This window comes from Gambusia affinis, linkage group LG06 (genome assembly GCF_019740435.1).
Source record: "Gambusia affinis linkage group LG06, SWU_Gaff_1.0, whole genome shotgun sequence".
Classification (NCBI taxonomy): domain Eukaryota; kingdom Metazoa; phylum Chordata; class Actinopteri; order Cyprinodontiformes; family Poeciliidae; genus Gambusia; species Gambusia affinis.
Window position 1 is genome coordinate 20,057,268 of NC_057873.1, and position 22,704 is coordinate 20,079,971.

Genomic DNA, 22,704 nt, shown 5'->3' on the forward strand with positions numbered 1-22,704 from the left:
TTAAATCCATGTCTTAACTTCAGAGCCTCCACAGGAACCTGCTATAGGGCTACTAGCTGCAGCCTGGTGACGGGAGCTCAAACGAGTTTCTGCTGGTGTAAACAGAGCTGCCAGCCCATTAAACTACAGTTTCACTGTCAAAACGTTAAGCAAACACGTGTTTCACCTCTTTGCTCTCAGGCATGTCACACCATAAGCGTTTTATTTAGACACCAAAAGGCATGCGAATAGTTTTCTAATATAATTTCCTAATTTAAATGTGCTTGACTAACCAAATTAACTAGTTAAACACCGTCTTCCCCTTAACGGATTTGGTGCAAAAGGTCCTGACCTTGCAGACACGTGACCCGGATGACGCGCGAAATTCAGATGGAGGTCCGGAAGTGGATTTCTCCGGTTCAAAACAAAGCAAAATGGACCACAACGACTATGCTAATGCTCTAAATAATGCGCTGAGACAGACGAGGCATCTCGAAAAAAAATCTTGTATATTTAGGATATGGTCCGTAATATCTCTGTAAAAAGGACTTCTCTTATAATTTTGAGGATTTACCAAGTGAGGCGATCCACATAACTAACTGCCTGGTGCTGCAGAGTTCATGTTATACGAAGAGCCAGAAGAAAGTTTTCAAAAGCCTGGAGAATACAATAATTTAGTTTCAGGTTGGGTCAACCATTTAGGATAAAAAGAAGAATTAAATGGCCGTCACTTGTTTCTACCGGGTGAGTAGTGAGTTGTGCTATTTTAAGTAATTAGTCTATGCTATCGCTAACAACGAACTAACCCATGTTATTTCCATGAGCTTGGATCTCCTAGTAAATAATTTATTTGGCTTCTCTAAACCCAAATTTATGCTGGAGTTGTATTGAGTTGTTGTAGGACGCTGGATTCAGGTCCAATGTAGGTCGACCACTAGCAGCGATCTACAGAAAAACACCTGTGACAGAAAAATCTGACCCATCATTTTCTGTGACTGCAGGGGGCGATAGCGTGCAAATACTGGGTAAATACTGGTACAGCTGGGATTGTAAGATTCACGGCTCCTATATTACCATCGCATTATATTATATTAGAAAATATGTTACTTTGTATTTGAGGCTGCACATTGACCATCCCATTTAATCCCTATGTGCTGTCATTAAAATATGTAAACCAACTGTGACCATTTAATAAATCGGCAACTGATTAAGAGATGGATCGTTCATTTAAAAATAATCTGTGACCTCACTGTACAAACCTGTAAATAATGCTTAATAATTTAAAGCAACTGTTTTTCAGAGTTCTACCACCCCATCACTACAATCCGGGTGTATTTATTATAATATTTAGCCCTCAAATAGCTAAAATCAAACTGGTCACAGATAATTCTGGCCAGAATAATCTGCGGTTACAGAAAATGATGGGTCACAGATTTTCTGTAACACCTGTTAAACTCAAGCAGGAACCATCCTGGTCAGATGCTCAAACCAGTTTAACTCTTGAAAAGCAGCAGCTCTACTCTGAGTTTCCTGCGGAGAGCAGAGCTCCACCTTTTCGCTAAGCCCAAGTCCAGCATCAGTGCTTGTTTCCATCCTTCTCATGACTGTAGAGGTGAGAGTCAAATTATAGACGAACCTTTAAACTTTTCTTTCTTTCTCCAAATTAGTGATGTAGAGATTATTTATTTAAACCAGGTGAAGGCTTCTACAGATTCCAGTCACTTTCTTTAATGTCTAATAATTTGCTTTGACTACAAAGTGAAGGAAACAGAGAATGACATACATCATTCTTTAATTTCTACCCTGGAGTATGCTTTCCTTTACAGTTTTTTTTTTTTTTGTGTTGCTTTTTTCACACTTACTGTAAATGATTTAAATTGTAATATCAGACAAAAATAACCAGAGTAGCATACCTTACCAACTTTTTTGTAAAACTTTTTAAAATAGTGACAGCTGAACAAAAAGCAGCACATAGTTAGAAACCATAAAAATACAAAATAACAATCATGCATAAACAAGGCATGGGAACAATGAATGATTAAACTCAGCAGGGTTGGTGTTGTGATGCATTTTCCAGACAATAGCCGCCTATGAAACATGACCACTTTAACTACTTACATGGAAGTTTGGCTTTTTGACAGTAAAGTATACAGAAACTAGAAATGGTTGGAAAATCCAAAACAAACTGCATTGTGTCTTCTGGTTTTTCAAATAAATTAACCCCAGATCAGAGTTTTGTTGCTACTTATTAAAAGCCACCAAAAACATCAGACTTCTGTTACTAAAAAACAAACATGTTCAGTTCTGAAAGTGAAAAAAAAAAAGAAAAAATTTTCTTCCACACAAACTTAAACAAACATGCCTAACTGCTGACTCCCCTCAGTTTTCTTTATCTCGGTATTTGTAATCTTACGCTCCGCAGCGTCTCCAGATTTGGCTCAAGTCCGGTGCTTTTTGGAGTTGGAGCTGGATGATAGGAGCAAAGCGATGTTTTTATTGGCCTGCGAACCAAAACCAGTTAAAAGTTCAGCTTCATCCACAGGAAGATATTAGAAACTCTCTCTTTATCAACGTAGCGCCACCTCTGAAGGATTACAGGGAGAAAAGAGGATTACGGTCCGAGTGCTGCAAGAGGGGAAGATGGATTTTAGTTCGGGAGATCCTATCTGCCTCAAACAAATTGCTTAGGAGAGAGAGGAGAGTCGGTATGTCTCTTTCGCTCGTTCTCTGTGAAAGGCCTGTTTTCTAGTATGAAACTCTGAGGATATCTGCAGCAAAGCATTGTGGGAACATTTGCTTAGACCACAACAGAGTGGTCTAAGCTTTGTGATCAAGTGATCTTGACCACAAACTATCTGTGGTCAAGATCTGAAGAGTTTCTCCATCACCCATCATGCAACATCTCAGAAATTCCTCTGTTTATTGCTCTCCATTCTCCCTAACTCCTCCCTTCGTATTCATTTTATCTCCTTTTCAGGTTTTTGTTTACAGATGTGAAAGTTTCTCCCATATTATTACAGCCGCAAACCTTAATGTTGCATCAGGAAGATTTTAATCCATGATTTTCATCCAAAAAAGTCTGGCAACTGATTGTGTCCAAGCCATGTGTGGCAGAAAATTACGACTCCTTGAACACACCGTCGTCATGCGGAAGCATGGCAGTGGCAGCAGCATGATGGTGGAAGTTCACCAGCGTTCATGGGAGGATAGATGGATGGAGCCAAGTTTAGGGAAATCCTGGAAGAAAAGGTTTGAGACTTTGGGCTGAAGTTCATCTTCCACCAACGTACAAGCAGAGCGACAAGCAAGTGGATTAGATCAGATGAGAATCTGTCACTGACAATTTGAATCCAATATGGCAGAGCTGGAGCCTTTTTACATACAAGAGTAGGTAAAAGTTTATTTTTGAGACATCTATATGGCAGTTTAGAGAGAAAATAATATGGGATTCTACAACGTATTCACTCCGTATTTACTTGTACAAAGGAATTTGGCCAGTCACATAAAATTTACTAAAGCCTGTGTCTGTATTGTGCCAACATGTGAAGAGGAATGAATACTTTTGCAAGGCGCTGTATTTCTCATGTGTTTGTGCTGGACAGACATCACATATTTTCCTCCTTCTCCTCCCAGCCGAGGCTCCTCCTCTCCCACTGACTCCAGTTTTTCTAATTGGATATCATCACCATTTCCTTTCAGTTTTTCCCAGCCACACTCTCAGGTCTGGAAAAGGACGTTTCAGTGGGATTTTTTTAAAATTCTCCCTCTTTATCACACTAACACCATCTGAAACAGCTGCCCCAAAGACTGCACTGCTTCCTGGTAAGGTTGTGTTTCTTTCTTAAGCAGAACTTTAGAAACAAATGAAAAGTTGCATCTTATGGTCGCTCAGCAGAGAGGATATGCCTAGATGTGTTTTGGGAAAAGACGTCTGACCTTCCACTGTGAACTGATTCAGAAGATATGTTGTACATTTGTGTACAGCGGCAATTTACACGTGGAAAACATCATTATGCTGCTCTGCCGAACTTTCTCTAGTGGCTGTGGCTCTGTGGTTTCTGTTTTGCAATCAGATGTGCTTATTTGCTGATCTAAAACACAAATAAGTCTGATTATGAGCCAGTGGGCCTCTGGTCACACAGAGCCCACTCATTTCCAAACAAGAAGGAAGACAACCAGAATGGCGATTCTTAGGAAAATCAAAAAATGGTTGCAATTTATAAATGATTCTTGCAGGTGTAGATTTAAAATTTTCAGTAGAATAGGATCAATTAGTAATCCTGGGTTACGTCGACTTTGTTAGTACTTTGGTTAATTCTCAGCTCCCGGTATGTGTTGCTGTAAAATATTTCCCTCTGTCTTTTGGGTCACTTCAGATCAATTTGCCTCTATTTCCCTGTTTTGCACCAATGGGCTTCCATTTCATCCCTTCTACTTCTATTTTGTGCCAGTAAACAAACCATTTTATACTCATACCCAACATCAGTGTATTCTTCTTAAGAGTTAAATATTTAGATGAATTCTGGATATAAATTAACTCAGAAATCTCATATAATTAAATCTAATTGTATAGTATTTGAAACATGGCAGATTATGACCCCTGACCAAACCAAACTGACTATGAGGGATGTCCTGCTGCAAGTCAGATAAACACATTTTCTCAGAGTAATCTGTTATGATTAGATAACAGATAAATAAGTTGTCAAAGTGGCTACAAAGGTCCACTAAGCAGCTGTGATGCACAGTCGGAGCCAAACTTCCTCAGGTAGTTGAGTACAAGACAGTCAAAACTTTCATAGCCTGAGATGCTAAAGGGGTGAAGTTAGCTAGAAGTGACAAACCCCTACTTCTGGGTAATTAGTTTTTATTCACTTTAAATAAGAATCCTTTCTTATTGTTTTTTGATTTTATTGGTAAATATGCCACAGTCATTTTACATGTCTTAATTTGACACATAATTACCCCACAAATGCACAAAAACTGCTGTCACAAAGCACTGGACAAGACAGTTTATGTACAGAAATATGCCATCAACTGAGTCCAGTCATTCAGACAGATTCAACGTTAATAACCTTCATTGTTTTTGTGAAACAATGAAGTTCAGTTCATGTGGTGCTGACGGATGGTTGATTGCTTCCAGTCGTACCTTTGCAACAATCCCTCATACTGAACATGCATATGGCGATGGTAGAAATGAAACATCTTACACAAACAGGCCTGTGTGTTGTTGTTTTAGCCTCCGTGTTCCACAAGAAGTTTCGCAATGTGCTTCTTCTCACTCAGCTCTTCGTAAACAAACACACCGTTTACTGTTCTTCGCTCGGTTTTCACACACTGCATATGTTTTCCTCACACATACACTGATCTATTCATGGACAGTCGGTATTTAAATTCCCTTTTCTATTATTTCACTACTAAAAAAAAAAAAAACACTTATAAGACAGCTGCTTCGACTCTGCAGTGTTTGTCTTCTCGTCTGAGCTCCACTTGTGCCAGGAATGCTGACATGCAGTTCTTTGTCCCACCCTCATTTTTCCCCACTGTTTCTCTCCTGTTTTTTTTTTCTCCCTCTGCTTCTTTGTGTGCAGCTGTTTCTGGATGTAATACTCGACGCTCAGCCGGTAAACATGGTGATAAAACAATAATTTGGACTTTTCTTATGGTCAATGTCGTAGAAGCATGCAGACCCTTTGATATTTTTCACATTACATTGCATCATAACCACAAACTTTGGTTCCCTTTGTTTGGATCGTAGGTGACATATCCACACAGAGCGGCGTGTAAATGTGAAGAGATTGGAAAATGATGCATCATAGAAATGTGAAAAGTTTGATGTGAAGATGTATTCTGTCGCATTTTCTCTGATGATCCCAAATAAAACCCACTGGTGGTCAGAGTTGATGGGAAAACGGTTTTGAGCAAAAACACAGATCAATCCAGGAAAACAAACTAAAACATTTAGAAGCAATAAAAGACTTAAAATTGGAGGACACCTTCTCCTTCCTGCATAACAACTTTAATCCTGCAGTCAAAGCTGCAACATGTGGTTTTAAATTAAACCACATTCATTTGGTAGAACAGCACAGTCAAAATCCAGAACTAGGTCCTATCAAGATATCAAAACTTAAAACAAAAGAACAATGTTCACAGATTCAATCTGACGTAGTTTGAGTTATTTTCAGCCAGTAGAGACATACCCCAAATGAAATCTGATTCTAAAAGGTATTGTCTCAACAACAACTAAAGCACCACGCGCTTTCCAGAGTTTCATTTGTCATAAATGTTGAAAAGAAGTTCCAATCCACCTCATAATTATTCACTAGTTTGCTTTGGTCAGCCACACAAAACCCCAGTAAACTACTTGTGGCTGTAATGTGACAAAACATAAAGCGCTGTAGAGTAAATGTTGTCTTCAAGGGATTATTAAGAGATCACAACCCCAGAGGAGAAACATAAAAAGTCACTACTGCAGCTCTCTCCAGGATATTTCTGACGTCTCCCTGGCAGACTTGTTCTTTGTGGCTCTGCTATTTAGTCTTAGGCATTAAACATCCAGAGAACATTCATTAAAAACATGTCAACGGGGGTAAGATAGTTTAGTAATTTTTACATTTTTGTCTTCTACATTTTTTCTCGATCTTGTTTTAATGGTGACTTAATGAATACTTTATGTCTTCCTGTGTGGCGGTTCAGGAAATGACAGCCAATAAAGACTTTTGATTTAAGGTCAAAGTGCCTGAAATGTTGACTGATTTATTAGGAGATCCAATTATTTTGTAAAATGTTCTCTCTCTCTCTCTCTTTTCCCTGCTTTCATGAGGTTTAATCTACAATCAAACATTTACTGTGGCCTTGGGTTATTTTGTCTGTGGTCTCAATAACTGTACATCTGAGTTAATAGCCATCACATGTGTGATTAAAGCCATAATGCTTCTCCCTTTCTCTCCAGCCTCTACGGTGCAATGACCTCACTCGGCCTGTTGCCCTTGTTATGCTCCATCATCGTCCTACAAGTCTGTTTTTCCAGCCAGCTGGAGGACAACAAGATCCCTCCCAGTCTGTGCACTGGTCACCCTGGCACCCCAGGCTCTCCTGGGAATCATGGCAATCCCGGTCAGCCAGGGAGAGACGGAAGAGATGGGAGGGATGCCGCTCCGGGAGAGAAAGGCGAGAAGGGGGAGAGGGGATATCCAGGTACTCCTTTCCATTTATTACAGGGTTTTTCCTCATTTCTTAATTTTAATGTCACAAACTACAGTGTATTTCATCAGGACTTTATGAGATGAACCAGCATAAAAAGATATTTTCATCTTTAAAGTAAAAATTTAATTTATTTTAAAAGTCAAAGTACAAATCTACAGCACACTTTTCTGATCATTATTTGTGAAAAATGTTCAGAATTCACTAACCTGATCAGACATTGTTTTTGACAGAAATTATATTTCCATGTGGCAAATAATTTGCAATCAGCCGCTGAAAAGCAGCAGAAAACCCAAAGACCCAGCTGGGATGAAAAATATTTTGCTTATTCTGTGTAAGTGAATCATTAATCAAAGGGGCGGTGTCCAAAATAACAGCAGCATGGCGTTTGTACAGGGAGATCATTTACTCTATTAAACATGCGTCAGAGAGGCAGCCCTTGCTGTTTATGGATGAAGGTTGTAGTGCAATATAAAATATAAAATATCAATATCATGGGTTTGTTCCAGACTTTGCTTAGAAGTATTAAATGTACTTTGAATTAGCAGTTTAAACAACATCAAATATGTTTAAATGGAAACTAAAACCAGAAGAACCAGATAAAAAAATTTAAATCTAATGTGGAAACAGTCAAAATAGTTTCCTATGAGTAACTAGATAGATAGATAGATAGGTAGGCTAGCTAGCTAGCCAACGTGTTTGCTAGATAGGTAGGCTAGCTAGCTAGCCAACGTGTTTGCTAGATAGATAGGCTAGCTAGCTAGCCAACGTGTTTGCTAGATAGATAGGCTAGCTAGCTAGCCAACGTGTTTGCTAGATAGATAGATAGGCTAGCTAGCCAACGTGTTTGCTAGATAGATAGGCTAGCTAGCTAGCCAACGTGTTTGCTAGATAGATAGATAGATAGATAGGCTAGCTAGCTAGCCAACGTGTTTGCTAGATAGATAGATAGATAGATAGATAGATAGGCTAGCTAGCTAGCCAACGTGTTTGCTAGATAGATAGATAGATAGGCTAGCTAGCTAGCCAACGTGTTTGCTAGATAGATAGATAGGCTAGCTAGCTAGCCAACGTGTTTGCTAGATAGATAGATAGATAGATAGGCTAGCTAGCTAGCCAACGTGTTTGCTAGATAGATAGATAGATAGGCTAGCTAGCTAGCCAACGTGTTTGCTAGATAGATAGATAGATAGGCTAGCTAGCTAGCCAACGTGTTTGCTAGATAGATAGATAGATAGGCTAGCTAGCTAGCCAACGTGTTTGCTAGATAGATAGATAGGCTAGCTAGCTAGCCAACGTGTTTGCTAGATAGATAGATAGGCTAGCTAGCTAGCCAACGTGTTTGCTAAATAGCTAATAATTTATTGGATTACTTGGTGCAGTGTTCCCCTGTGCTTTTCCGTATATGGTAGGGTGACCAGATTTGGGTTTCTGAAAAGGAGGACGCTTTTTTTTTGTTGGCAGGGGGGTACTTCATTTTTGCCGAAGAATCGGCGGACACACGTGCTATCACCTGTCACACTTAAGGTTTAACTAGTCTAGCGGCCGGTGTACAAGTCAACTCAGCTATCTTTACTTTTCCCACACACACTCGCACACATAATGCAACGTGATTGGATTTGGGGAGAAGGGCGTGACTAATTTGCCATACAAAGAAACCTGGAATGGAGTAGTGGAACGGAGTGGCAATGTAATCACAATGCACTGTAAGCTATGTAATGTGTTTTGAGGCAGTTGACCAAAATCCCAGACAATTTTGAAATTCCCCCCGGACGTTTTTTTAGGTCTGAAAAGTAGGACATGTCCGGGAAAAAGAGGACGTCTGGTCACCCTAGTATATGGAAATGGTATTTAGCTGTATTTACTTTTTGAGACACACTGTTATAATTTAAAAATCCTATAAAAAACTGAACAGTTAAAAAACAAAAAGTTTTTGGTTGTAACATGGCAAAATGTGAAACAATTAAAGTGGTCTGAATACTTACTTAAAGCACTGTGTAGTGCTGATCATTTCTGTTAGCGTTCATTGTTCACATTTGTTCTTGTCTTCCTCTTCAGGTGAGACAGGAGTGCGAGGCCTGACTGGAGACAAAGGCTACCAAGGAGAAAAAGGGGAGAGGGGCCAGCCAGGAGAGTGTGCAGTGGCCCCTAAATCGGCTTTCAGTGCTAAACTGTCTCAGAGCCACACTTTACCCCTAAATGTTGGGGACGCAGTCCTCTTTGACACAGTACTCTTCAACGAACAGGGGGACTACAACACAGAGACTGGACGCTTCACCTGCAAAGTCCCTGGCGTCTACTACTTTGCTGTCCACGCCACTGTTTACCGCGCCAGCCTGCAGTTTGACCTGATGAAGAACGGACACGCCGTGGCATCCTACTTCCAGTTTTATGGTAACTGGCCCAAACCGGCATCTCTGTCAGGCGGCTCCCTGCTTCACCTCATCCCCAGCGACCAGGTGTGGGTCCAAATGGCCCTTTCAGAATACAATGGGTTTTACTGCAGCACCAAGACTGACAGCACCTTCACTGGCTTCCTGGTCTACTCAGACTGGAAAAACTCTGCAGTTTTTGCATGAGACGTGTGTAAAACACAAGCCACTCCCACAGTGGCAAACGAAAAACAACTTTATTTTTACTTTTCCACCTTTTGTGGATGAGAAGTTCTGTTTGAAGAAAAATGAATTGGAAGTGAAGCGTCCCGTCTTATACGGCTGTATAAGACTTATTTCACTTGAACTGTAAATACCGTAACGTACAGATGATGACATTTAATTTCACATGCGTTTCCACACTGGCATCTGGAAAGATCCCGGCCTTAAATTCAAATAGCTTTCATGCCATCACTGCACTGCATATAATGAAACATTAATAAATCTGTAAACCACATAAAAGTGTCTCGACTGTCATAAATTTGCCCAGATTTTAGCAGCAAATGTTACAGAGGAGGTCAAATTATTTCTTGAGCTAATTTAATGCAACATGTGAGTACAGCAGGTAGTTTTCTTTTTAGGATTTCTACATATTCCTATGTCCAAATTTAAGCCTTTCCAACTCAAATCATGTTGAACCAAAGTCCAGGTGGTTGGATGAATATTAACTTTCATGATATAATGGGGTTACGTATATTCCCACCTCCAATTTTCCTTCATCTGCCTAAACAGACATAAACTTGAGAGAAGTCTCATCGCTAATCTTTAGAGTTTAATATAATGTCGATCCAATAGTTGTGAAGAACAAGACTTTCCACAAGGTACACACAGGACATTTCTGACAAATGTTTCAAAAGCACATTTATGAGGTCAGACACTGATGTTGGACAAGTTGTTTTATTTCGTTTCAGCTCCATGTAATCCCAAGTGTGTTCTGTTTTCTTCTCAGCTGTTAGGACACTCTCCATCAAGTCAGACAATTTTTCCTCAGACTCCACTAATCTGTGGGGTTCCATGAGGGTCACTGTCATTTTCTTTTCACATTCTTCCTTGAGTTGTCATTATTGTCTTTTTCTGACATCATTTATCACATGTGTTCAGATGACATCCAAATGGTGTTGTTTTTTTCTAACTGAACCAGCTGGACAGACTTCCTACCCTTATCCAATGTTTGCTTTAGAGCAGTGACCAGCTCTCCATCGGTTTTCTGGTTTTAAACACCAATAAGACAGAGACTTTGATCATAGCTGCTATATTCAATACTTCATATTGAATTTTCAAAGAGTGGTCATGGAGACTGCTGGTATGTGGAGGAAAAATCTTGCAACAAAACTGTCTAATTGTCTAAATTAGAGAGGTTTTTTTCCCCACAGCAACCAAATCCAATATGAAAAAGAAATATGAGTCACATTAGATTCCTCATCATTCTTTGACTCACACATCAGATCTGACCTGATCTGTTTCTCTCATTCCAGAAAAATGTCTAGAATATCAGACATGGTGGATATGAACAGTATCCATATTGCATTGTGCCGTTGCATTTAGACTTCTGTGCTGCCAGTCTGGACAGATAATCTGTTTCACATCTGCAAGCTATTCAGAACGAGGTAGTCAGACTTCTTATTAAACCTCATAAACACACTCATGTCATCCCAGTCTTACACTTTCCACACTGTCTCCCAGCGGACTTCAACATGCGGTTCTTGTTCTCACCTACAGGAATCAAATTGACCAGGCTCCTGATGATTTGTGTCAGCTTTAAACCGAACACACTGCTGCTTGTGCTTTCCTACCCCAACTCCAGAACCCCCCGGTTGTTCCTCGTGCTAGAAACCAGGAGGGTCCGGGGTCTTTCAGTCTGGGGCTGAAGAGTTGGACCCATTAGCTTTGCTTTGCAGAGCTTTGTAAAAGCTGAAACTGGTTTTGTTCTACCAGACTTTGATATGAGGATTTCATTGAGCTTTTATTGAGTTTTCCCCAAATTCTTGAGGTCAGGGCTCTCTAAAAGTCAATCAAGGCCGTCTACAACAAACTCACTCACCTGTGGTTTTCTTCATTTCTGCTCTGGTGCAGAGTCATGTTGGGAAAAGGAAGAAACCGACGTCAAGCAATTTCTCCAGAGTTTGGAGCATGAAACTGTAAAACTGTAAATTTCTTTACAAGTGTTTGTAGAAACTTCAGGTATAGTTAATGGATGTAATCATCTTGAAAGTGTTCACAATACTCCTGGTAATATGTAGCTCTACATACTGCATATGTAAAAGTAAAATGGTGGCTTGTGACTTAATCAACATTAGGAAATCAATGTTTCTGTTTCCGGGGCTACACAGTGGGCTCAGTTGGTAGAGCTGTTGCCTTGCAGCAAGAAGGTCCTGGGTTCGATTCCCGGTCCGGGATCTTTCTGCATGGAGTTTGCATGTTCTCCCTGTGCATGGTGGGTTCTCTCGGGGTTCTCCGGCTTCCTCCCACAGTCCAAAAACATGACTGTCAGGTTAATTGGTTTCTCTAAATTCTCCCTAGGTGTGAGTGTGTGTGTGAATGGTTGTGTGTCCTGTATGTCTCTGTGTTGCCCTGCGACAGACTGGCGATCTGTCCAGGGTGAACCCGCCTCTCGCCCGGAACGTTAGCTGGGGATAAACACCAGGAACCCTCCTGACCCCATTATGGACGAAGGGTGATTAGAAAATGGATGGATGGATGATTCTGTTTCCCAGAAAGATCGTCTAAATTCAGAGACAATTCAGCGGTGATACATTAGTTCATCTCATCTTCAGCCAGTCTAATTTCACCAGATAACAAATCCAAAACTGAAACAATACTTAAATTGCACAAAATTAAAGATGAAAAGTGTGTAACTTTAACATTGTATTTGGTTTTATAAATATAAGATCCTAATTTTAGACAAATTCAGTAGGTAAAACAGTATCATTTGTTGTGAAGTAAAAAAAAGTCATTCAGTAAAACGAAACTTAATAAAAAATGTTTATAAATGCTTTGAATGCTTTGGGAGCAAAGAATGTCCATGAAAGGATTTTGTTGCATCACTTTATCACTGGTAAGTTTTATATTATTTTTCACTTCACCAACAAAGTGTAATATTTCTTTCTGATTTTTATTAGTACGGGCAGACGACTACCAAAGCAAATACCAAAAGAGAAAAACAGGCTGGAAAAATATTCATTTTCTTCTGGATTTACTGAGTTTTCCACTGTTTTTAATGATTCCACCATTTCACTGTGACTTCTTGGACTCACGAGTTACATTTCAAAACTGTCATCTGGTTCATGTAAATCTTTTTTCTTTTTTTTTTTCATACCTGCAGCGGTTAACTTTTTCATTGATAAATAATTGTTAATGTAGAAACTTAAACTCAAACAGACGTAATCATGCTACGTGACATAACTCAAATGTTATCCTGCTTTCTCTCCCCGAACACTCCCACCCATAATTGAGACAGAAATATGCGCTTATAATCATTTCCTCCTGAACCAAAGGAAGTTAATCAATCTTTCTCTGGCATCAGTCACTTTTTCCATTGGTCACAGCCTTCAAATTGCTCTGGAAATGCCACATCGTTCCCTGAATTACAGGGGTGTCTGGCTGAATGTAAGTTAAGACTTTGACTCAGGGATTAAGGGGATAAATGAGGGTGCTGAAAACAACAGGAAACACACTCACAGATGCTGGGATCAGGTGAATAACGGCACTAAATTTCAAATGGCATACCATAGCAGCATGGTACTAAATTATGTTAACCTGTGCACTTATGGAAAGTACAGGTTTCCTCTTATAAACATCTTTATCAGCTTCAACCTTTAAATGTATCTCAGCTGTTTTGATTTATTTGAAAACTTAATTTCATTATGATGATGGAAAATCCTGAGTTTCATATCTGTTGTTTTGTCTCAGACATAGCAGCAGGCTAATTCTTTTACCAATTAAATATTAAGGCAGTCCTTTAAAGACAGCATCAAATAAATACCTTTTGTAAAGCTTAAAAGCAGTTCACAATTACAGCTTTAGACACAGCCATCTTACCAACAGATACACAGAAATATATGGTCATTTCAGTTCAGTCCCTTACGGCATAAAGCCCGAATCAAAGTCGATAATAAGCAATTTAATTTGATCTTTTTTTTTTAACGAAACAACTGAATTGCTCAAATGCCTTCTATCTAAGGCAGCGGTGTCAAACTCATTTTCGTTATGGGCCAAATCAAGATCCTGCATGTTCTGAAAGGGCCGGTCGCACCAGAATGTTTTGGTTAAACTCGTTAACAAACTGTTAAAAAATATTAACTGTCTTTGCAGTTTAAAATCACAAATCATGTGGAGCTAATTTGGAAATATTTTCAAGGAATTTAGCAGTATTTACGTTTTTGCGTCTATGTGTGACGTTAATTGTGACTTTGTTAATCGTTACATCGATGACTTGACATTGAATAATGCTGAGGCAGCGGTGCGGTATCCTAAAAGTACAAAGTACTGCCACCTACAGGTGGGAGTTAGTGGTCAGTTAAACCCAATGTTTATTTAGACCATTTTGTCTGTTGATTTTTGACGTGAATTTCCACAATCACAGGAAACTGGGAGGACTGGTTGATATAATTTGGCACCTGGAGTCTTGAGGGCCACACAAGAAGCCAAGGCGGGCCAGATTTGGACCCCGGGCCTTGAGTTTGACACATGTGAACCAAGGAAGCTCAGAAACTCGCTGTGAATCATTATGTTTGTAGTAATTCCACATACTGAGCACAGAAAATGAATCATATTTTATGGGTGTCTATCCTGGGGTTTTTAGAAAACAAAGCGGACACACACATTACACAGGTCCAGGAGTACTTTCTATGTTTAATGGTAAATTACGTCATGAACTTGTATCACCACTTACACTACATTCAGTCATTCACCCATTCACACACTGATGGTGGTAAAATTAGATCAGTTAAAAACATTTTAAAGGTATGTTCAGTGTCTTCTTAAAAGATACTTTTAATCTGACAAACGAGCCTCATCTTATATTTTTGTTCCAGCTTTCTTCAGCAGGGGGCAGTGTTGTGCCACTGGTCATCAACTAGACCACAGAATGAAAAAAAGAGCCAGTCATCATGACTTCTGATCTAATCACAACTGATTAGATCTGCTCAGTTGTGTTGAAAATAAAGTCCCTCAGATGGTAGGTGAAAGCCTCGTCTGTTAAATGCAGATTAATGTGATTATTTTAAGTACTGCCAATGAATCTAACATCAAAATGTCCGTCTTCTACAAGAGTTTTATGTTCAACAAGAAGAGACTCGAGGGGGTTTCTTATTATAATAGTAACCTTTGCAACCAGATAATTATAGAAAAACCTTTTTAAATAGATTATTGATAAGCAATAGGCTTTAAAATGTCTGCACACCAGCAGCAGACGTGAATAAGTTGCTTCGGCTGCTGGGCTCAGGTTGATTTCCTCCCATCAAGAACGGCTCGGAGTTTATAAAACAGGATGTTTATTGTGACGCTCCCCTCATGTGACTGAATACTTAAACCACGTTTAACCTCAAGAATGTTTTACCCAGAAGCACCAAAATCAGCGCAGAGTTTGGAAAGAAGAACTGAAACATCCTTCAGTGTTATATACTGAAATGTTGTTCAGCACCACCAGCTTTAAACACTTGGGATTGAACACTGGTGTTCCAGGAGTTTTGATCCTCGCTGGTTGCTTCTTGAACAAAAAACACGCCATATATATGAGTAGTTTTGGAATGTGCAAACAGGATGACATAAAGCTTCTTGAAAGGCATCGAGATTAACCTTATTGTAATCTGGAATTTGTTTAAAAACTGTGATTTTTATCTGGAAACAAACCAATTTAAATAATATCTGCCAAGTCTGAAGAGAGAGACAACCAGAAGGTTGTTGATGTCAGCAAAAAATGTTTCCTGTCAATGCAGCTAAATATCAAATATTAAATATTAATGCACAATGGGGATGATAATGTGTTTGACTGAGGCTGCATGTATAATTTTGACTGTGTGGTGATTAATGAAAATTCATTGAAAAATAACTACTTGTTTTTTTTTAAAAAAATGTATTGAATTAATGGCATCTACGGCCATAATGAATGAGGGGATATATCAGTTTACATAATTCACAGGAATATTTTCTCCAAATTCAGATTTATCCCTGATTGGATGGGATATTATAGATGAACTGGAAGCCAGCATAAACCACTTGATGAAGTTAACTCAGGATGTAAATCACGTCAAGTCTTTTTATATACGTTTCAGCAACAAGGATGTTCAAAATGTTTTGTGCCATAGAAAAACACAGAAACAAATGATGTATCAAGCACTAAAAATGTAATTTTGTCAAATGCCATCATCGTCATCCAAATACACATCAAATTAGTTGACCAAAGTTCCAGCTGCTGCTAATCAAAGGCAACTCTAAACAGCCTTGATTTACACAAGCTCAGTTTTTCAGCATCTTTGCAGTTTTATGGAAGTCTGTTTCAGATTTAAGGAAAGTATGTGAGTGATAAACAGAAAGAACTCATGAACATTAAGAAGAACAAAAAAGAACACACACACATCCTGATGAATGCGATAAAGATTTCCCACACAGTTCCCAGCCAGAAACCCGGAGGTCAAAGGGGAGAGGTTGAATCCCTGAAGTATAAAGCTCTCTTCAGTTGTTTGCTGCTTCCTGCTGTTCTAACACTAAACTTCCTCTCTCCTGTTAACGCTGCTAAAGCCGGACTAAAGCCAGTCTGCTGCTTTTGATCGCTAACGAAGTGTCTGCTGAGAGAGAGAGAGAGAGAGAGAGAGAGAGAGAGAGAGACCACTAAAAGGACTGATAAATGATTGGACAGCAGTAAAAAGAATCGCATCACTAGGATTTACATACAAACATCCCAATCTGCTAAATGTTCTCCGTCAATAATTGGATTCTTCAGCAGTCTCAGTCGTGTTTTGTGGCGTTATGAATGCGTCTGAAGGAAACCAGAATGCATAAAACCACAAAGCTTTGATGAGTTGTCATGTCTATAAAAAATGACCATCAGTGCTTCCTCTCCTCCTCCTCCGACTGTCTTCCTGCGGTCCCATATTCACATTCTTGCACGGAGGATTCCCATTATCTCTGCAGACGGGAGACATGAAAGCTGAGCTATGTATGGACTCAAGTGTTTCTCTGTCCTCAGTATCAGATGTGTTCACAAGTAAAAGGATTCTGTGATCTCATGTGTCTGCAGAAATACTTCTCACTGCATCCAAGCTGTAAAGGTCTTCAAAAAAAAAAAGAAAAAAAGTTGTGTGGTCCTTGAATCAAGATGTTTAAGAAACGGTGAGGTCACAGAGAGGACCATCGCGATATAATGCTGTTTCTTTCCATTGAGAATTATCGTGATTCTGATTAAATGCTGGAAGGTTTTACCAGAAAGTTCTTCTTCTTATTCTGCAACTTCAAGAGCGGAGTGAGACACTTTGGACCTAACTGGACCATTTGTTTTGACTTTTAAATGAACAAAAATACCTTTTTTTTAATGAAGCATTGCATCAAATTAACACTGTTTACTTTTGACAAAGTGGACTCGGAGCAGCATCAGTACATGGAAATATTAATTGTTCTTTAATTTACTGCACCATTGACCTGCAGCAGCTTTTTTGCACATTCAGTTGTGGTGTGGGTCTTTCAGCTGCTGTAACTGCATTACTGATTAACTGGTAAGTTTCTGCACAGTTAGTATTAATGACCCAAAATCAGCCACTGAGTAGATTGAAATGCTGCTCGGGTGTTGGCCACATTAAAGCTTTTCTTTCATTATGCTCACATTAGCCTCTTAGCCCCAGCATGAGAAGGAATAAAGAAGCCACTGAGGTGTTCTGGGTATCCGATCAGGAAGCCTCCCTTTGGACGTGTTCAAAGGTGATAAACCAACACAAAAAGGGGAAACTAAACATTGTTTTTAAACAGCTTTGAACAACTAAATATCTGAAAAGTGTTTGATTCAGCCCCTCTACTCTGATAACCTTGCTTCCTTTTCCTTTGCTACTTCACATGTATGGCCTGAGAAAAGACAACAAGGTTCGTCTCTGTTGTGCAAAGCCTTCACAGCTACCCCCCGTTAGCATTGGGGTAACCAGGGAGTTGAACGCGATGGCACATCCATCGTCAAAAAGATTTATTTGCAAAAAACTGCATGTATTTCTTTCCTTCCACACCAGTTATATGCCACTTTCTATTAGTCCATGTCCAAATATATTACAGTTTGTGGTTGTTATGTGACAAAAAATGTAAAAAGTCTAAGACAGGGGTCTCAAACTCCAGTCCTCGAGGGCCGCAGTCCTGCAACTTTTAGATGTGCCTCTGCTGCACCACACCTGAATAGAATAATTAAGGCTCTGGAGAACTGGTCTACACAAGGTGGAGGTAATTAAGCCATTTCATTCCAGTGTTTTTTACCTGTGGCACATCTAAAAACTACAGGACTGCGGCCCTCGAGGACTGGAGTTTGAGACCCCTGGAAGAGGTATATAGATTAACTTTGTAAGGCGGCGCATCTTCTGGACTGAGAACACAGTAAGGTGAGCAGGAGGGAGCTAAACACCAAGTCACCCTTAAAGCTATTTCCTGTCGTATCAACCTTCTGGACATCTCAGGTCTTCTGGTTCAGGTTCTGGTCTGCTTTGCGTCCCCAGAACCAAACACGGGGAAGCAGCATTCAGCTTCTACGCACCACAAATCTGGAACAAACTTTGGGAAAATTGTAAAACAGCTGAAACGTTCAGCTCCTTTACATCCAGACTAGAAACCCAGTTGTTTAGAGTTGCTTTTGTAGCATAATCAATGAAACACTAACCAACATGTAGATGTGCAATGACTGCACTTGGCAAAATGTAACGTTTCAACAAATGCACTATACAACTGAATTTGATTGGTTAATTTGCTTCTGTTCCACAGCTGAAAAGGACCGATAGTTTAAAACCAGCAACAGGTTAATCATTTGTTGAAATCCTTTACATTTCGGTCTGAGTATAGAGCTGCATGTATTGGGCTCATATAAAAAAATAAAAAATACAGTTAATTCACTGATTCTTGTTTTATTGTGAAGTTACCAATTACACGGCAGCCACCATGTTATAAAAAAAATCCCACATCACATTCACGTTTTCCAATCACATCATCTCACAGGGTTCATACAGCTAAATACTTCGGGGTGAAGCGACAGATAACAGTCGAGTGAGCTCTTTTCAGTTCACCTTAACCAGGAATGCCATTGGTGTTTAGGAAATACCTGAGAGGAGCAGCTTAGGATGACAACATTTTCATTAACTACAAACTTTCAGACCTTTTAAAAAGAAGAAGAAGGGAGAAATCAGGATGATGCGTTATGCAGCTATTACTGTGAAGTCAAATTTTCTCTTTGCAAAGCAAGACTAAGAGGAAAAAAAGCTTTGAAAAAAGCAAACTGGCCATGTTTCAGGCCTGATCCCACCACGCCCACAATCAATAACACTGCAACGTCTGGAGTCAAAAATAACCTCCTGTAAACTTTAAACAGATCAATATGAACATTTCAGGATTATTCACCATTTCAGAGCACCAAAATCAAGTTAAACAGTTAAGCCTTATTGGTTTACGGTCCTTTTTCTTTTTTTTTTTTAACATCACAAATCTGCTTTATCACGTTATTAGGAGAAAGCAGAAACCATTTATGGATTATTTGGTGACTGCAACAATACACCTCAAAAAGGAAGACTGGAGAAAAGCCCCAACAATAGATAGAACAACAGGGAATAAAGTCTGAGGATAAACAGACGGTAGAAAAATGCAGCACAAATAAAAATGTCGAGGGCTGCAGTTGCAGGCCGTACGCAGTAAAGCACAGTTTCTCACAGCTTGGCACGTCGATAGCCTGACATTTTAAGACATAAACCGTTATGAACGGTTTTTAACTTCAACTAAATACAATCCCTACAAACGCCTGAGGCACAGCGATGCAAGAGTGAAAGATTTTACTGGAAAGAGGTCTTGGTAACAAAAAATAAATAAATAAATGAGAAAAAAAAAACAAAAAAATCCAGTGACGTGTTGGTAATATTGATTGCATAAAATTTCCATAGGTATAATAGCCAGTCAGCATATATCCCCCATTTTCCACAATACCAAGCAGTTTTAATGCACATACAAAAACTCTAGGCAGCTTAATTTTATTTTGCTTGGTGTAATTTAGTGAGCAAGCTTCTTTCAATCAGCAGATGGAGCTGCATCTCAAACCTTTTACACTCCTTTGATTGCTTGTGCATGTAGTAGATCATATGTAAAATAAAATATTTATAGCACTTTAGTTGAAGTAAAATGAACAAAGTTCATCAGATTGAAAGCACTTATCCCACAATGGGGTTATAAAAAAAAAAGAAAAAAAAAAGCCTCTCCTTGATGGTGAAGCAAAACAGTTTTTGAAGAAGAGCCTGAAAGAACTATTGAATTAGAATTAATTAAACAATCCTATGTAAAGAGAAGTATATATAAAGACAACATATGTAGTTTTTGTAGTGTATAGTTTATGAAATGTTTTGGGGAAAAGCTGAACACCTTGCACAAATCTCAGCTGAAGCAAAGCTTACAATGAACATGTCTTTTATTAAGTTTTGTTCGAAAAACTTGCGGGGCATCTTTGAAAATAAAGCTTATTTATAACTTCAGTGACTGAAGAAAACCACAAAACTTGCAAAAGTGGTGTTATTGTTGGGCTTCGAGGAAAAAGAAAAAAATAAAACTTTTTAAATTTATGGCCGTGAATACTTTAAGGCAGTCGGGGCTCATTTCTGCATGGATTCCCTTTTCTCCCCCTCACAGATAAACGTCCATGGTGTTGAGGATCATCTGACGGCACAGAGGACAGTTCTGCTGGTAAATGGGCTGCCTCAGAAGGATGTTGGTGCAGTCTCTACACAAGCAGAGGTGTCTGCACGGCAGCAGCACCACTGTCTTGGTGCAGTCCTGACAAATAACACACTTTTTTCTCTCCTCCTGCTCTTTTAACAGAGTAAGCAGACTTTCGGCAGGCAGAAGTTTGCCGTCTTTGCCTAAAGATGAAGATGACGATGTCCTTAGTGACCCATTGGAACTCGATGAAGGCAAATCCTGCAGTTCCTGGTGGGCTCCATCTCCCGCTCTTCCATCTGGTGGGTCCCGCTGCTCCTCCCCGGTGTCGCCGTCTCCTCTCCCTCTGTTGGAATTGTCGATTTGGAGCAATGTCCGGAGCACCAGGCGCAGAACAGACAGCTGCTGCCAAAACATCCTCTCCCGCAGGTGGAGATGTCGAAACCTCCTCTGTAGGTGCTGCATGTTGCTGTGTAGAGAACGTGGAGTGCTCCACAGGACCGTGAAGCGCAGCCACAGAGACCCATAAAGTCTCCGCAGAGCATGGAAGGAGTTCATATACACCAAAATGTGCACAGCTGCTTGTCGGCTCAGTCTGGGGTTCAAGTAGGCGGTGGTCATCAGAGCAATGGTGATGGTAAGCAGGAGGCCGTAGATGTTCAGGATGAAGATGGAGATGAACATGTGGACAAGGGAGGCAATAAAATCCAGAAGCAGTTTACAGGGAGACCACAGAAATGCCGACGTCCCGGCCAGGCTGCTGTACAGGAAGGTGAAGAAGGTCAGGGTGAGCTCCAGCGCCTTCTGCAGTGGACTGGACACTGTCTGCCACACGCCCACAGCTGCCAAGTAGATGTTCTGGGTGGCAATGAGGGCAAAGTTCACCACCGTGTTTGTGAAGTAAACCACCAGGCTGACAGCGATGCCACAGCCCTCCAAGACTGACACCAAACCCCTGCACAGGTGCTCCTTACCCCGCAGCAGGACGTGCATGGACAGGTAGCCCACCATCTTCAGACTCTCCAGAAGCCCCTCCAGGGCCAATAGTGCGCTGCCCAACAGGGTGACTGCCCCGTGGGCCAGGCCTGATGTCGTTTCTGCTATGTGCATGGCGGATAACAAGAGGAGGTTCCCCATCTGCAGCAGAAGGTTAGTGATTAGGGTGGGCAGGTTGGTGATGAAGGCGACGATCGCCAGGAGAGTCTTCACCACGGTGTGTACGATCAGAAAGTTCAGGTCCAACAGTAACCCGGCAACATCCAGGCATCTCCCCACAGTGGATATCACAAAGTTCACCAGCCCCATGGTGAATTTAACCGGTTACCTCTCCGAGTTCAGAGGTGGTCTCCATGTGCATTCTGGCTGAATTTCAATAACATCAACGTTGCATCTTGTACGGTCCTTTACGTCTGTGTCAGCGTCGTTTCCCCCGGTACTACAGTACACCATTTCACTTCGTGAAACAAAAATCAGTCTTTTTTGCGTGTTATCAAAGTCTTCTGCTGGCTTAAAGGACGCGATATCATTACAAACACACGCGTTTACAGAAGCGGATGTTTGATTTCAAACCGTCGACACTTCCGTTTATTTTCCTGGTTTCGTTTTAGCTTTGCGGTCCTAAAGCGATCCACAAAGGCTTTCTCGGTTGAACGGTAAGGTCGCAGAATATGTAGAACCTGGAAACAGGACGAATAAAACCAGATAAATTCAGAAAATAAGCCCCACAACAATATTTAAGGTGTTTATCGTCGTTATCAACACCGCCATACTTGTTTTGGTCACGTCAGCTGACCTCGCTTCTGGGCAAGGGAATTTCGACTCTCTTCCGGGATCTACACCATTTGACTCAGCTCAGTAAAATGAATCGATTCTTTTGTATTTTACTGCGTTTGAAACTGGGTTTTCTTGAAAACAACAAAGAAGAAGAAGACGAAGAAGAAAACAATTCCTTAACATTTCCTTCAGATTATTCTGATGAATTGTTTTCACTTTAGTAGTTGTAATGATGAGACAAAACCAGCAGCGACTGGATGGTAGAACTAACATCGAACAGAAGTTAAGAGAAGCACAATAGTATTAGAGCCATTTTAAGCTGTTGGCGTTATTGCATTTTGTTAGCACAAGAGGGAGTAAAATTCTGCCTGTCATTGCTTCCACACCTATTTAATCCAGGTTCAGAACCGAGAACAGTTGCTATACTTTTTTCTGATTGGACAAAGCA

General features: G+C 40.2%; 2 protein-coding genes across 2 annotated transcripts; one reads left to right on the plus strand and one right to left on the minus strand.

Annotated features, from left to right (window-relative positions):
- Positions 1-2,559: 2,559 nt before the first annotated feature.
- On the plus strand, positions 2,560-10,068 carry c1qtnf5 (C1q and TNF related 5). The gene is made up of 4 exons (XM_044120565.1): positions 2,560-2,684; positions 2,957-3,801; positions 6,929-7,173; positions 9,238-10,068. The coding sequence occupies exons 3-4, from the start codon at positions 6,942-6,944 to the stop codon at positions 9,756-9,758; spliced, it is 753 nt and encodes a 250-aa protein (XP_043976500.1). The 5' UTR covers positions 2,560-2,684; positions 2,957-3,801; positions 6,929-6,941; the 3' UTR covers positions 9,759-10,068.
- An 8,613-nt stretch (positions 10,069-18,681) lies between these two features.
- rnf26 (ring finger protein 26) lies at positions 18,682-22,320 on the minus strand. Its single transcript, XM_044120566.1, has 2 exons — positions 22,253-22,320; positions 18,682-22,159 (listed from the first exon to the last, which is right to left on the minus strand). The coding sequence occupies exon 2, from the start codon at positions 21,786-21,788 to the stop codon at positions 20,451-20,453; it is 1,338 nt and encodes a 445-aa protein (XP_043976501.1). The 5' UTR covers positions 21,789-22,159; positions 22,253-22,320; the 3' UTR covers positions 18,682-20,450.
- Between the last annotated feature and the right edge of the window lie 384 nt (positions 22,321-22,704).

Excerpts from the sequence above, each read along its gene's own strand:
- rnf26 (XM_044120566.1), bottom strand. The coding sequence starts at position 21,788 with ATGGGGCTGGTGAACTTTGTGATATCCACTGTGGGGAGATGCCTGGAT.
- c1qtnf5 (XM_044120565.1), top strand. The coding sequence starts at position 6,942 with ATGACCTCACTCGGCCTGTTGCCCTTGTTATGCTCCATCATCGTCCTA. Across the intron at positions 7,174-9,237 it reads GGGGGAGAGGGGATATCCAG|GTGAGACAGGAGTGCGAGGC; the intron begins GTACTCCTTTCC and ends CTTCCTCTTCAG.